This window comes from Fulmarus glacialis, unplaced genomic scaffold, assembly GCF_000690835.1.
Source record: "Fulmarus glacialis isolate BGI_N327 unplaced genomic scaffold, ASM69083v1 scaffold39037, whole genome shotgun sequence".
In the NCBI taxonomy this organism is placed as follows: Eukaryota; Metazoa; Chordata; class Aves; order Procellariiformes; family Procellariidae; genus Fulmarus; species Fulmarus glacialis.
Window position 1 is genome coordinate 2822 of NW_009222173.1, and position 16326 is coordinate 19147.

The following is a 16326-nucleotide window of genomic DNA, read 5'->3' on the forward strand; positions in this document are numbered from 1 at the left end:
ATGTGCGTGGCCAATTGTAAAGTTTCTCTCCACTTCCGTGGCTGGTACTTAAAAAATACTGTCAGGAGAGACACTAAAAAAAATGCCCAAGATGCTGAAGGGAGTGGTAATACATCAGGTGGCACAAAGACAACTGTAGCTGAATCAATGCCCAGAAGCCTGTTGGAGCTTACCATCCTACTGCAGTTGCTTGCACAGGCATTGAGCTTTATTGAATTAAAGATTTTGGGGCTTTTTTTTTTTTTTTTGAGGCTTTTTTGTGTTTTTAATCTAATAGGATAATTGTAAGTAAGGCTTGCAAAAAGCGGCAAAAGAAGAAAAAAATAGTTTCTCAAAGAAAATTTTGTTTTTCTTTAACCTAGATTGTCTTCTGAAATACAGAATTTCATCCTGTACTGTACATTTCAAAACTCGCAACCACTACTGTGTTAAGTAAAATAACTCATTTGTATTACTAGTTTACTTTGGATTAATGCATAAATCCCCTTACCTTAGCTATGATACGGCACAGATGAGCACCTTCCTGGGTAAGGCTGAATAAACTACTAATCGCTGTCTCAGTCATGTACACATTATCCGACAATTCTATTTGTCTCAGCAGGTTCTGTGTGACATAAGATAATAAACATAATTTACTTCCAATGAAAAACATTAGTGTTATATTTAAAGATAAGATGGAGTAGAAAGTCCTGTTCATTTAATCCATATCATCTTACTTCTCACCCAGAGAAAGAAAAGGGAAAAAAAAAAAAACAACCCACAAACCATGGGCAGGAGTCAAACTGAACACTTTAACACATTTATCATTTCCTTTGAATAGATGTAACCAAGAATAGTGATATTTAAAAATCAATATGAATAGAATAAGAGAACAGGTATGTGTGTGAGAACTTTCAATAAAGAGCTCTTCAGATATTTAGTAAATTATTACTGGGTTTGGCCTGGGACTGAACTAAAACTTTCAGAAGGCAACTAATTGTCTTAGTGCTGAAGCTGTATCACAAGGTGATACAAGATTTCCACCTTATTTGTAAGGAATATTGCTATATCCTTTCTAACACTACTTTCTAAGGCTCCAGGTTCATCACTATTCTCAGTATACACAGAAAATATCATTGACCAATATAGGGAATTTTAGTAGAGAAATATAGTTTATTTCTCCAATGTATGAAATAGGTTAAATATTTTTATCTTTTTAAATAGTTATCTTGCTTTTGCATGTGTGCCATTGCAGCTTCAGAGAAACACAGCTGACAGAAGCATATGAAGTTTATTTAATTTTACTCTTTCTGTAAGTACACACAATCATTAGAGGAAGAATTAATCAGATTTGCTAGGAGGAAGGTGGTAAGCATTTTTATATTTAATCCAACTTTGAAAGAAGTGCAAAGAAATATCCCATATTTTACTCTGCTATTGATACAAAATTCAATTATCTTCCCTTTAAGAGGCTGTGTTCTCCCACCTTTAGCATCTTCCCTTAGAAAAATGTTCCATAAAAGACATAACTTATCAGTTCACATTTTGATATGAACCTGTCCTGAATAAAATCCTGATGCACTGATTAGAAAAGAAAGCTCTTGAGTACACAATTTAAGCTGAGAGTTCTGGCCTCTCACACAGACACTTAGTCTGCTCCAGAGCAGCAAACTACCTACAGACAATGCGGTTGTATGGCAGAAGTGGGCACGCAGCCCAACTGAATGGCTCAGAAAACTGTTCCTAAAAATGTTTTTGTTAATGACCTCTAATCTAAGTCTTCAGCCACACAAATACACATGAGATGGTTCAGAGTAATTAATTCTGCTACCTTAAAAGAAAAAGGGACTAGGATTTCAGGTGTGCCAGTAGGTGTCAAAGTGCCCAAAGACAGAACTATTAGCAGTGAAGAACTGTTCTTCAGATTAAAAAGAATAAGCATCAAAACAACCACAACCTACTCACTGAATTTGCAATAGGCAAATTTATTTACACACTTCAACTCATATGTGGCAATTCATTTAGTTCTCATAAATCCTAATGAAAGCGCATTAGCCAAGTAGCTTGTTAGTTTGACTGTAATTCTGCAAATGTATTCTAGAGATTCTCACTTCCTAGCAATAATCTTTTAAAACTATAAGGGATGTTTCTGAAAGAGCCACAACTTTTTTTTTTTTTTTTTTTTCTATCTTAATGCATCAAGGTACATTAGAATTTAACAAATACCAAGTGTTAATTTTGGTTTAGCACCATAGTAAATACTATTCAACTATTTCCTCTTCACTAAGCCTCTCATTTCCTCTTTTTCTGTAGGGAGAATGTAAAATTTCAGCATAACATCACCTCCAAAATATGGACAAATTAATTGAGCATAATTACATTTGGGGTTTTTTATTTGAGGAAGATTAGAGGGTGCAAAGGGATTACTAATGAGATCTCAAGAAAGAAACCAGTGTAAGCCAAGATAGATTGGTTAGACTTGCAAGTTGCTACTATTTCAAGAATGGTCTAATGGAAAAAAATCAATGCATTTGTAGGCTCAGCCTAGTTACTCAGTGTATTTATCTACATTTAATCACCACTGGAAACTATGCATCATGCCTGCAATGATACAGCACTGTTTGTGGAAGGTTACACACACACACACACGTATAACCTGTACACAACACTGTATTTTATCACTACTTCCTAGAGTGTAAGACATGCACTGGTTAAAATGTGTGCTGTAAAAATATACCTCCTGTATGTACATCTTCTAAAAAGTTAAACTTCTAATGACAATCATTGAGAACAGGAGAGACTTTTTTCAAGGTTTCTAAAAAAAAAGCAGTATCTGCATGAAAGGAAGAGAAAAGGTGTCCAGAGGTCTTATTAACAAGATATTGTCCAGAAATCAGATGCCTTGCAATGAAGGATGCCTATCAGGAAAAGTAAGTAACATATTGAGCCACAAGATCATCGTGTTTGGGATTTGAGGTTATTGGAGAATTTGAGAATACAAACACCTAAATCTCTCTGCAAGATATTTGAATTGCTGATCGTAAGTTTGCTGAAATTGAGAGCTGTAATTATAATCCTCCTCTTAATGGATGCTTTCCTCAAGATTCAACAATTTTGAAAGACTTTTTTTTTTTTAAACTATAAACTAACCTGTGCCTCTTGTGTTAAAACCAGCTCTATTAACTGGCCAAAATACTGAGCAACTGTAGTGAGTGTTTCATTAATACAAGATTTCATGGCCTTCAGTATCTGTTCATCCTCAGTTTGTATGCACCTGAAAAGAAACAGAAATGAAAGGGTTGAAGGAAAAAAGATGCAACAGACAACTATTGTTTTATCAAGCTGATTGTCACAGGTGACCTCTGTGTAAATAATGGGGTTATAACAGGAATTCAACTGTTCACATGAGGACACTCTGTCTTTGTGCCATTAGCATCACACCAGGCTTTAATCACAGCTTTGTCTACACATAGTAAGTATACCATCAAAGGACAACAGTGGACATTAATGAATAACTTTGGGATCACAATTTCCTTCACAGACTGCAGGCCAAATTTTGCTGCAGTTGCTGTGTTTATACCAGTGTAACTCTGCTATTTTCCACTTATGCTTTTAGTTACAGTCACTCTAGGATGCCTGCATTTCAAATGCAGCTGCGTATACCCATCCATCGTTCATGAACAAAGAAGTGCTTTTGATAATTTTCATTTCTCTACCTTCTTCGCCATAGTTTAAAGATAGCAGGATAAGGACCCAAAATGAATGTGTGCCCAGATGAGTAAAGTTCATTTAAATTTAAACAGCATACTCAAAAGTAAAATTTGTCCTTCTATGCAGAAAGATTACATACAGCAGCTTTACGGAGTTAGTATAACTATCCTGTAACCAGTGATATTTGGCTGTAACTGAAGAAATGAGATAAAGGTGATACAATTCAAATGAAATAACTAATACTTCCTCACAGAAGTGCATTCATTTGAGTTGTCAAAACATATTCCATGCAGGCAGGCCACTGTAATGGAAGATATAGTTTGGTTGATCAATGTCTCCACCTACACAGTAGGTTCCCTTTTCAGCTTTACCTGTCTTTTACCCTCCTATATCAACTTTTTGTCAAACAGACAAGGAGGGAGAGTGCCGATTTGGTGCAGACACTACGAGATCAGAGCTCTCATTACATCAGTGTGTCTCATAGTAGAATATAAAAGTAAAGTCTGAGCTGTGTGGGTTTGGCAAAAAGCAATAGTGCTCAAGAAATGTTCTTTCCTGATAATTACATGGTGTCTTTTTCCCCTGATGATCCCCTGAGCAGAATGACTTGCACAGTGTTTCATGTAAATCGAAAAAGACTGATTGAACTGTGCTGGAGGAAACAAGATAACTTATGTTAGGCAGGGGAAATATCATAGGAAGAATTATAAAGAGATTCTTATTTTCCACTCTCAGCATTCTGGAGTGCACAGAGCTGAGTAAACCTACAACTGCAATTTAAAGGAATGTGTATTTATTTGGGCTTGATTTACTAATGCATGGATATGTGCATACAGGAACAAGTAGTACGACAGTCTTGCAACGTAAGCTTTCACACTAGCTGAAGTCTTGGCTCCACAGAACTTGAAGGGAACTTTGTCACTGATATCATTAGAGCTAGACTTTCTCCCTTGATGTCTAAAAGCCCTGAAAAATCCACTTACGCACAGCTTTGTGTCTATGCCAGGCTCTTTGCGCAACAGCAGATCCCATCTTTCATTAGGATGCAGCTTAGATAAAAGCAACTCACTTCACCCACCAGAGGCTAACATTTAGAAAGCCTTTCGGAGCTTGCGGGGGCCTAGTTCAAACGTTTGAGGGTGTTAGTAGATTTGTACTTCTCATTAAAAATTCCACAACATAATAAAACAACAAAATGAATATTTCAACTAGAAAATTTAAATTACCTTTCTGTGAATGCTGTAAATTCTGAACACTTGTCTATTAAAAGTTTTTCAAACTGCAGAGAGAGGGAGAAAAAAAGAAGTGGTTTTAAAGCAATATCCATATACACAATTGCTTTTTAAAAATAAATAATGCTTGTTATTAGGTGAAAACCCTCAAGAAAAGTATTTCATATGGACACCCTTTTTTTACTTTTCTGCATCAAACGAGTAGAGATAAAACTGAAGTTAATAAAAAAGTAGTATTTTCTACATTGTAAAAGCAAAGGAACTCACACATGGGGCATCTAATTACTTCAGTCCAGTAGTCCTCAAAACCAAAACATTTCTCAACATAATTTGTCAACATTATTAACATTCAGAATCAGACCTATGATAAAATAGGATCCAAAATGAGTCAAGAATGTTTCCATAGCTGAAAAGGCATTAGAAAGTCTTAAACAAGGGACCAGAATCAATATGTAAGGATTTCTTACAGATTGCTTAAAGTAAGTTTTAACTATTACAATTAAAAAAATTTTAAAAGCAAACATGACATCAGGTAAGGCATCCTACCTGGTGCATTTCTTCTGAAGAATTTCTGGTGAACGTATTGTATTCATTTATCATGGAACGTACGTGGCAGTTGACTCTTACTGTCATGCTGTGGACTCTCTGCCATCTATTCTTCTCCAGCTTTTGAGCAATCCTGGTCAACTCCGTGCTTATGATCCAAGCTCTTTTCAATAGCAGCTGTAAGTTATCACATGTGCTATATTGTGAGGAAAGAATAAGTTCATTTTGTTCATCCTTCTCAATGCTAATTGGCTTGGACTGGAGAATACACATGCATTCACAGTCTGTCATCAACTTCAAATCTTCCATCCATCGCTGAACGGAATCCACCTGAATTAAGTGCATGCTAGAAGCAGAGAAAGAGAAGGAAGAATGAGATAAAGCAAAACAACCTCAGAATAACCACCAGTAATACCATAGTTACACCCACCTACCAGGTTGCAGTTGATTGACAAAGGGCAACTAGCTGAACAAACAATTCGCTTGCAGTAACACAGCGACATCCTTAGCTTTCTATTCCAAACGCAGGTTTTGGGTTTCTAATCACCTTTACACCACATCTCTTCCATAAAATTATTTGTGAAAAATCAGTAGAGATTAGAGATAAGTAAACAGGAGAAGTTTAGATTACACGTTTTGGGGAAAATGTTTCTTGTACATTCAGAGTTTAATATGATGAAGTTACGGATGTGTTTGCTTGTTGTTTATGGGAATGTACTGTCAGCTTTTTCTAGACACTTTGCCTATTAGACACTTAACAGAAAAAGTTTTACCTTGCAGCATCTCTCTAAAGCCCTTCCACCCACATCGACACAGCCAAACCAAGACAGTGAACAATACTGTCAGCAATATCCGTTTCTGCCGTATCATAATCCCTTAAATCTCAACTGGATTCTACTTCCTGACCAGTCCTTTAGCTTCCCTTCTCACTGCTCTCTGTACAATTTGCACATCTGACTTCCAAAGCACATTTTTGCACTACAGCAAATATGCTGTTAACCAGTGAGGCTGAAAGAAACTCCTTGAGGAGTATACCCTGACACAAGGGCAATGGGCCTGCATCTTGTGCCCTTGCACCCTCCAGCTAGTAAAATCTGGTACCCGAGACAGCAGCTATACTGAGCTGTTCTGAGCTCATCTTTGTGAGGCATCCTGAGTTCCCCAAAGCCTTGAGGTAGAGTTGCCTAGAATTTTTTCTTGTAGTGATGTGCCCAGATCCTAATAAAAACCCCTTAATCCTCACCCCAGCCATACACACATACAGAGCCGGGTTTCAGTAGACATTACTAGTGTTATGAACGTTATATCTAACAGTATGTAAAGGTCAGGTATAGGACCCTAGGTCAGACAGAGCAAAGTTTACACAACTGGATTCATCCTTACCTACTTTGTCTTTGCAGACAGGCTATGGTTTCTGCTTTTTTTTCATTTAGCTCAGGGAATTCCTTAGTGGCAGCACCCTGATCCCTTTGACTCCCTGGAAATTTCTCCCTCTCTCTGAGGCCTGCCTGGCCCATTGCTTCCTCCTGCAGTCTCTCAGACCATCTGCACAAAATGCAGGCTCCCAGCAGCTTTGTATTTTGACTCTCGCCTACCACACCTAAGGCTGGACCTCTGTTTCCCTTTGCAGGAGGGAGCTCCCCAAGGAAGGAGCCTCTGCCGGGGGGTCCCATCTGACCTTTGCTTCCAAACCAAGGACAGAACAGACACTCTCCATCTCCAGAAATCATCCGTCCAAAATTTTTTTCAGATTTAACAGTAGGTCCAGATTATTTCAGTTTACATTTCCCCTCCCCAATCCTCACAAGAGACCAGTTCCTCCGGTAAATATATACATAAATATACATATAAAACATTCTTACTATCAATAGTAGATATATAATAAGTGTATGTGTATATATATATTAAAAAATATATATAAATCTAAAAGACAGTTACGTAGAGCTAAGGGAAAAAGAAGTTATTGTTAAAAAGAAAGCCATAATGTATTTTCAAATTACTTAAGTTTTCTTTATCTTTATGCAAAAGCTTAAAAGATTCAGCTTAAAAGATTCTCAGTGATGGTTGCTGAAATTAACCATGGTTGCAGTGCTAAAGACTGACTTTACCAATATCTGTCCCTCACTAGGCCCATTATATCCCTGCTCAATGCAACATCATTCACTGGTAATAAAGCAAAGTAGGAGGCCAAGAGTTCAAAGAATCACTGCAAGTCTCCATAGCATAGGAGATTTTGATTTTTATATGTCTAAAACAGTTTCTGCAGAATTTATAAACACAAGCATGACCAACAAATGTCATATTCGCATGCACAACACACTGCCAAAAGGGGCACTTTACTCAGCAAGAATTTCAGATTTCTGATCTACAATGAATAAAATAATTTTTCTGACAGTTTTCATCAGCTGAAGACTCAGTCTTAATTTTTGGCAAGTCTTCTTAACATGAAATACTTCAAAATTTTAGTATGTCTTCCTCTAGTGAAAGATGGATTGATATTAAAAGATTCCAAAGAAATGAAGATGAAAGGTAAAGAAGAAATGAAATTAAGTGAAAGCACGAGAGACTGGGCTTAACTATTTTTTCCAAACTTCTGTTGGTATCCTACAGCTAATCTGACAGTGTAGTGGATTGTTGTCAGCCTTCTGGCTACACGCTGCAGTTTTATAAGATGCTATACCAGAAAGGACAACGAAAGTTTGTATTATAGCCCCCATTCTTTTAATCCAGATATTGATTTATTGCAACTCAGCATCACAGCAGTAATGCTTTGTGCTGTTATATAAAGCCTTTCTGTTAGAACAAAATCTGCAAGTACATTAGCCAAGCCAAAGATGACCAGGGGGAAGGCCTTTTTAATTCTTGTGCTTCCATTTATACACTGAGCACCCGCTGAACTCAAGAAATCTCCTTCCAGACCACTGAAGTAGTATTCCACAAATTACCAAGTTTATTAACAAACATATGAAAAGGAGGCTCACCTCAAGTATAATTTCATATAAATCAACAGCAAACAAGATACAAGAGATCAGTTTCATTGATCCAATCCCCCTTTTCACCATATACAATGAAACTACTTTTAATTTTAAACTTTACAGGCTACTGCTATTCAAGGTCTTTATTCCACCCAGCTTTGAATATTGCGTAATTGCATTTCATGATCGATTGTGGCTCACTTTCTTCTTGCTATGTGTAGTCTCTTTATTGCCTTTTTGGATCTGAAGCAAGGTTTCCTAATAAACAAAAATAACAACTTTAGAAGTTTGAGACCATGATTTATAACGATGTGCATAGTTTGCATGCAGTACAGGATAAACTCATTTGACACAGAGTAATGTCTTTTTCATTTCTAAAGTGCATTATGATAATTGATTAAATCTCTGTTTAGTAAGTACAAATAAACTCTTACACTATAAATTCACATGGAAAAAACCTAGAATAGAAGGTTAGTCAGAAAAAAACAAAAAAATCATATTTCCTTTAATCCCAAAAGCCAATCTTCACTCTAATGAAAAAAAAGGACGATAGAGCTGTACAAAAAAGGTAGAGATGTTAAAGAAACTCTCCTTGTTTGCCTCTGTTCCTCCCAATTGTCAGAAGTACAGCTGTAGAATTTAGGATGTTCTGTCATTGAAGCTTAGTATTCCTTAAGTCACAACAATGGCAAAAATAATACCATTCATCTCCTTTCAGACAGAAGAACCACAGAAAACTCCCGCTGCTCACTATGTCAGCTTTTCTGACCCATTATTCTTTAAAATACACATATATCATGATTACTCAAGTGAAATACACAAATGATTCACCTCCATCTACATCTCCCTGTATTTAGAGAAAATCTTCCTAAGCATTCAGCAGATTAATTTGTAGACTAATTTTTTATATGTTAAAATAAGGAAAGCAAAAAGTGTGATCATTCCTAATCAGCTATTAAGAGTCATATTCCAGACAGCATTTACTGAACTCCAAAAACAAGTTGAAAATTTCCATTTTGTCTCCCCATTACTGAAAAAACAAAACAAAACAACCTATCTACGCCTACAAAATAAAAACAGCCATAATGGGTCCAGACAAAAAAAAAAAAAAAAAAAAAAAAAAAAGAAAAAATCTGTCTAGCCCATTATCCTGCTCCCAACATGGCCATTAGGAGATGCATAAGGGAAGATTATAAGAGGCATGGCAAGAGCTGAGCAACCCCTCCTTCCCATCTTCTGGCAATTAGTGGTTTAGGAACTTCCTAAGCCAGAAGTTGTGCCTGAGCAGGATGTTTTTACAATTCATGAAACAAAACTATCCATTAATCCCCTTTTTGAACTCAGTTAAACTTTTGGCCTTTACAACATCTAGTGGCAGTGTCTCACATTGTTTGATTATTTTTTGTATGAAAAAATGTGTCTTATTGTTTGTTTTAAACTTGCTGCCTGGAGATATTAACACAAGCTCTTTAGTTCTTGTATGCTAAGAGTTACTGAAATGACAATTCCACATTCACCCTCTTCGTGTAAGTCATTATTTTATTTGCTCTACCCTATCTTCTCTCGGTTATCTCATTTCCAAAGTAAAGAAACTCAGTCTATCTAGTCTGTCACTATGCAGAAGTGATTCCACTCCTCTGATCATCCACTTACTCTCCCCACCTTTTCAAAAAGCATTTTTCAGTTTTCCTATGTCCTAAGATGCGATGGCAAGAACAGCACGCAATATCCAAGATTCAGGTAAATATGGATTTATACATTTGAATTACACTTTCTGCACTGTTCCTATTTTCCAAGAATTCCCAAAATTAAATTTCTCTTTTACTTAAGTGTTTTCCAGAGAACTGTTTCATTTTTACTTTTCAGAAAATCTACCTATTTTGATTTCAGAATCTTTTCCATGAGTGATAATACATAATTTATAGTTCGCTATTCCATATGTATGATGAAAGAAATTGTTCTTCAGTTCCCTTCCTCTCCTCACATAATGTTCATTAACATATAATTTCTTCTGGCATTTTACATTTCAGTGACTCAGTATTGTGAGACTTTTTGTGTTTGCACATTATTTTAAATTAACCTAAACAGTTCTGCATCAGCAGAAGTGTTGTTGTCCTGCTATTATAACTACTTTTCAGGTTGTTAAATACATTAAGCAAGAATGGTTCGAGCATAAGGGACCTTACTGGTGTGATTTTCCCCAGTTCTGTTTGATTGAGCAACAGTAGCTGGGTAACTGGCAGAGATCCTGATGTATATAGATAGTAGTTGCCCACCAGTTAGAATTTCTGAATTTAGTATGTCATGGCATATTGACAAAAAAGCAATTTATCTAGATTCTACACTATAAAAGCAGCATTTCATGTAAAAATAGCAGTAAAAATAATTCAGTGCAAAATAAAAATTCAAAAGAAAGTCTGCAGCATTTCTTCAAAGTCATTCTATTTTAATTGAGGTTGTAAAATATTTGATGAAGTTTTCAAGAGCACTCAACTGAACTTGAGTAACTAGCAATTTGAATACTCTGAATTCTAGTGCGCTTGCCAAAAAAACAGTGTCTTCTAAAAATTGTGTTATTTTGACAATATAATTTGGTGTTACTGGTTGAAACCAACTTAGAGCAACAGCATGTTAAAAGTATATTGCTTCAAAAAATGCTCAGACCTTGTTTCATACAGATGTCTCTGCACTATATAACACAATGCAGGGAAATTTCATCCTGGAGAAAGACTCACGTAAAAAAAAAAATCCCATTTTAAATTTCTAAAAAGATGCAGATCACATTCAGAGTTCTGTCACTAACATTTCTCTTCTTTTTTACTATTTTCTATCTTCTAGTAAGTAGTTTGTTAACTAATTAATCACAAGATCTTTAGGATAGACAAGATGGATTGACATCTAGAGATGTCAATTCTATCTCATATTGGTGATACATGAATACAAAAGTGAAGAATTAATAACTAGATCATTTGTTTAAAACTTCCAGCTTGGCACTGTCCACTACAATCTTACTGGCAGCACATACACTTCTTTTTTTTAATTGCAAATATTATGATGAAAAAGAGTTATACCTCCATTTTAGCACTGAGTTTCACTAAGTGCAAAAGTTTCATGTTTTATAACATTGTGTTGAAGTCTGAGCTGATCAATTCATGTGAATAATCCCAGTGGTCATATTTGTAAAGTGTAAAGACTTCTGCTCAGTCAAATTATGTTTTCGAGGCTTCTTAGCCTTTTTATCCATTTTCACCTATTATGACAGATTTATTACCAATCCTAATGATAGCATTTAGTACAGCCTACGGTGAAAGTCAATGCCAAGACTTATGACTGGGCTCAAATTTATTATTCTAATTAGTGGTAGGTAATTAATTGGCAACAAACAACTTCTTGAATGGATTTAGCCCCCTCTTTGAACATAAATCCTCTCTAATTTTTTTCTAATTCATCTTTTCAAAATTATTCATAGGTACCCAACATACCCAGGGCCAGTTTCTACATCAATACACTGGACAGCAGAACTCAACTCTCAGTGGAAGGATTTAGTGAAGAGCCATAGAGACGACTCTTATTTATCCTCAAGTTGCTTTACTCAATATTAATTGCGTAAAAGAGCCTTACAGATCCATGATATTGTATTTGCACTGATTTTTAGCAAAACTTTATAGAGCTAGCTAGAGAGCTAGCTTAGAAGATACAAAATATCTTTAAGGTAGCTGAGAATCAGATTCCTGATTTTTAAGTGAACACACTGGTTTTGTAGATCATTCCTAAGGTAATAGAGGTCTATGAATATCTAGTATTTGTAATTGATGTGGCAAACTAAAGGATTAGCCAGATGATTTGCACTGTGTTCTTTTTTCCCCCCTTGATTTTACATTCTTCTTTTCCAGTAGAACATAAACAATCCAACTTCACTAGGACAAAAGATGAGTTTTGTATGAATTATTTAAACCTTTAGAAAACACTGATAAAAGCAAGTTAGTTCCTAGTTTTCAAAAAAAAAATTAACAGACTATATTAAAATGGTATTTTTATTTGCCTCAATGATTACTCAATCATTACAATTACTAAAGTCTAACAATTTCCCCAAATGAAGTCAGTAACAGATAATGCAAACTACAACCTGAAACATTTCTCAAAACAAAACAACTTAAGGAAAGGTGCACTGTCGTCAGCCAGATATCCTGAAGTGTATTGTGGAAGGCAGAACTCGTTAGCCAGCATCGATCACCCTTCTACGTTTTAACATTTCCATTTAATTTAGGAGTAGGTTTAAACCACAAAGAAATGCAGCAGAAGTAATAGAGGCATTACCACTAGTTTCAGGAAGCAGCATGCCAATGGGCAGAATAAATAAATATTGGTAACAAAATCAGAATTACTCAAAGATCACAAGTAAAATACAAATTTATTACAATACTGATAAGTTAACTGTTTTGTTGACTACGGACACCTCAAAATTGCTACTTTTCTGCTAACTGATATCTCTGAGTCTCTTCACCTGACCTGAAACCAACCATGGTCCCTCCTTGCCATTTACTGAAACTTCAGTACCACGAAATTCAGTTTGGCATCTGCACTCTGGAATGATAGAGTTACTCAAACCACCGGCCTCCTCAAAATCAGCCCTACTACAGAGAAAGTGTGTTAAAGCCACAAACAGCTTGTGCTTTGTTAAGCATCCATCCAACTTCTGCAAGGAGATCAAATGAAGACCAGCCTGTGAAACTTAGAACTAAACATTTGTGGTCAGGCTACGGCATTTTGTGAAAGCTTATGCATTCACCCATATAGAAATGTCTATAAGGAAAGTAGAAACACTATAAACACTTGTAATATGTAAGGTATGATGTGTAAATTAACTATAGCTTCATCGCACCTATTTAAAAGGCCACATAAATCATTTAGTGTTAAGTGCTGCACCAATGATGTTCTTAGATCTTTACGTTTTTTCTGAGAAATCCTCACTGTAAGTTGTCCCTCTAAAAATGTCTGGAAATATTATACCATCCCAGAATTACTGGCACACTATAGAACATAAGGAAGACACAATACAAAATCACAGACCAATTCAGCTTGCTGATTAGCTTATGTAAAATCTAGGATAAACTTGTCATAAATCAATTTTCTTTACATAGCTAGAGTTTAAGTAGGGCCAGGTCCTTTCCAGCCACTGTTAACTGAAGGGATAGTCAGAAGGCAAAAGGACTAGTTCAAACTGGTTTTGTGAATTTTTACTTTGTGCCTGGTACATAAAATTGCTAAAACAGTAGCTGTCTCAACAAGCACATAAGCCACGGGAGTTCACAGAAAGTAAAGACAGCAGTAAAAGAGAATATAATTTCCTGACAGAAAGGAAGAAAATGCTAAATAAACCCTGCTATCAGCAAGTTAATGACAGTATGAGGCTGCTAATTGGCCTGCTTACAGGCAAAGCTGAACAAACAGTATGCTAATATTGTCACAATGATCACCAACTAAAATATGTCTGTTGAATTTATATTTGTATAGTATTATTAATTCATAATTGCAAAGAATGCAATTGCATTTGTAGTGTCATTATAAACTAGTAAACTGACTAAAATTTCCAAAACCAATTAGCTTGGTGAACCCTGTGATATAGGCATATTCAGAGTTAGTAAACTGTTGTGGACTCAGATCAGACTTGATGGACTTTGATCCAACTTGAGGAATCCACCAGACTTAGAAGCAGGCAATTTTAGCCACTCTACAATTCGGACAATATGGTACATGAGGAAAAAAAATGCTCTCCCACTGGCCCTGCTGCTTCAGAGTCCATTCATGTTGAAGTAGGGGTGGGGGTCTGTCAATATAAATCTACTGCTCCTAGATCCCTTCATCCAAATGTGTTGGTATGAGTTACTGACATGCTTATATTTTTTTAATCTCCATTTAACACATGGTAAAACTAGAAATGAAGGCGAACTTATCAAATTCTGCAAGTGGAACTCTGTGATGGAGCACTTTTTTTTTTAATATTGGCCTTTTTTATTCTGTCTGTGTGTAAGAGAGCATTACCCATTGAAGGTCAGTGATAACCCATTTGCAACAGGACACTGATCATCATCTAAACTCTGCTTTCCTCTGCAAGTTCATTTCAGCAGTAGTATGCACTCCATCAGCTGGATGTTCTGGATGTTCTCTGGGCTGAGATTCCTCACTTAGAAAACCTGCCAAACCATATGGCAGTTTTGTGCTCTGCACAAAAAAAAAAAAAATTAGGATAAGACCATCCAATGAATTCTCTCTTTGATCAGCTCCTGTTCATTTTTGATGATATTTACAGAATATCAGTGTGAGATAGACAGAAGAGTTATACATGAAGTAAAAAAAAAAAAAAAAAATCCGCTGACCAAACTTTGTGAAGGATATTGGTTCTTTTGTTCAGCATGTTACTTGATCATTTGTTCTGCAGTGAGTAAGCAGATTCCATTCATTTCTCAGGCAAATTGCTCTTTGGTGAGCTGGATGAAGTAGCCATTCCCTCCATCTGAGGTTAGGTCCTGAAATAAGAAACTATTCTCCAATGCACAGACAAAAGCAGTGCTGAAAAGGCAAGATCCCACCACTCTTGTTCTCTTTGCAAATGACAGCCTAGGTCTTGCAAAAACATGAAACAGTTTTTCTGAAAAATGACATACCAGAGCTGAGGGGTCTTAACTTTGTGCACAGTGACAGAATCCATAACTTCGGACTGTATTTAGCCCAATGTAAGCAGAACAGCGTAGCCTGTTGGAACATCACAAGGCAGATCTACTCAGAACATTTTTACAGCTTCTTTCAGGACTTTAAGTCCAACTTGGTGACTGAAGTATGCTGATAATCTTGAAGGGATGTTGTCATCAGCATACATTTAAACTGGTAATTACTGAGCACACACACAAAGTTCTCACTCCCCGAAATAGCTGGGCATGTTTCCTGCATTGTGTGACAGAAAAGTCAACAAGGCCAACAGCAGGAGAGAATGTGTTCAAGATATTAACCAGAGAGTTCATCCCAGTTCACGGCTTCCTGATGCTCAGGCTACGCTTGTAATTGCAGAGGACAATATTCCTGATAGCCTTGTAAGAACAACACGTTGCAAGAGATAAGTCCTTGTAAACACCTAGCAGGGAGGGAGACATAGAAATGAAAGAGAGAAGGAGAAAAACAACACTGGAAATAATTTGGGGCCATAGACCATGGAAATGCTCAGACACAATCACAAGCAAGGACTAATTTGGAGACTAACATGAGAGTCCATGAAAATAGTGCCAGTGCCTCACTGAACTTTTTTTTTCTTCCTCCAAATCTGCCTTAATTCGTAGTTTAATAACAAAGAGTACAGCTCTCTGTGCCTTTTTCAAAGGAGTTATGACATGCATTATGAGCACCACCATTAGCCTTTCACCTTTTACTATTTACTCATTTAAGATCCTAACCCTACTGATTAAGTAAAGCCTGGATTACTTAATGAAGGAAGCAACAACCATTTTACAGGGAGTTATGAGATCAGTATCGCTCAGGAGACTACAGAAATTTGGGGATCCTCAGTCACATCTGTTGCACAGCAGCTCTAGCTAAAACTGTCAAAAAAGGGGTAAGAAAACAATAGCCTGGTCTTGGCTTTTCTAAGCTTCACATTAGAACATTAACCCCTCAACAGAGAAGTTAAAAAGATGAAAACTAGCAACACAGTGTCACAAATGTCAGAATGACTTGGTAAAAATACCTTGAGTAGTCTCATTCAAGTAAGAAAGCAGTTTCTAATCAAACAAATTTGATATTTAAGCACATGTTTATATACTTCTGTAGGAGGCACAGGACTAAAAATGAAATCTTATGTCATCAAATCCACTCTTCTGATACCAGAAGCAACC

General features: G+C 36.3%; 1 protein-coding gene across 1 annotated transcript; it reads right to left on the bottom strand.

The window, feature by feature from the left end:
- Nucleotides 1–490: 490 nt before the first annotated feature.
- LOC104079354 (protein inscuteable homolog) lies at nucleotides 491–7198 on the bottom strand (the record flags this gene model as incomplete). Its single annotated transcript, XM_009581370.1, has 5 exons — nucleotides 6852–7198; nucleotides 5469–5814; nucleotides 4917–4969; nucleotides 3130–3253; nucleotides 491–604 (listed from the first exon to the last, which is right to left on the bottom strand). Coding segments are annotated over exons 1-5 (984 nt in total), but the record flags the coding sequence as incomplete, so codon positions are not given.
- Nucleotides 7199–16326: the final 9128 nt, after the last annotated feature.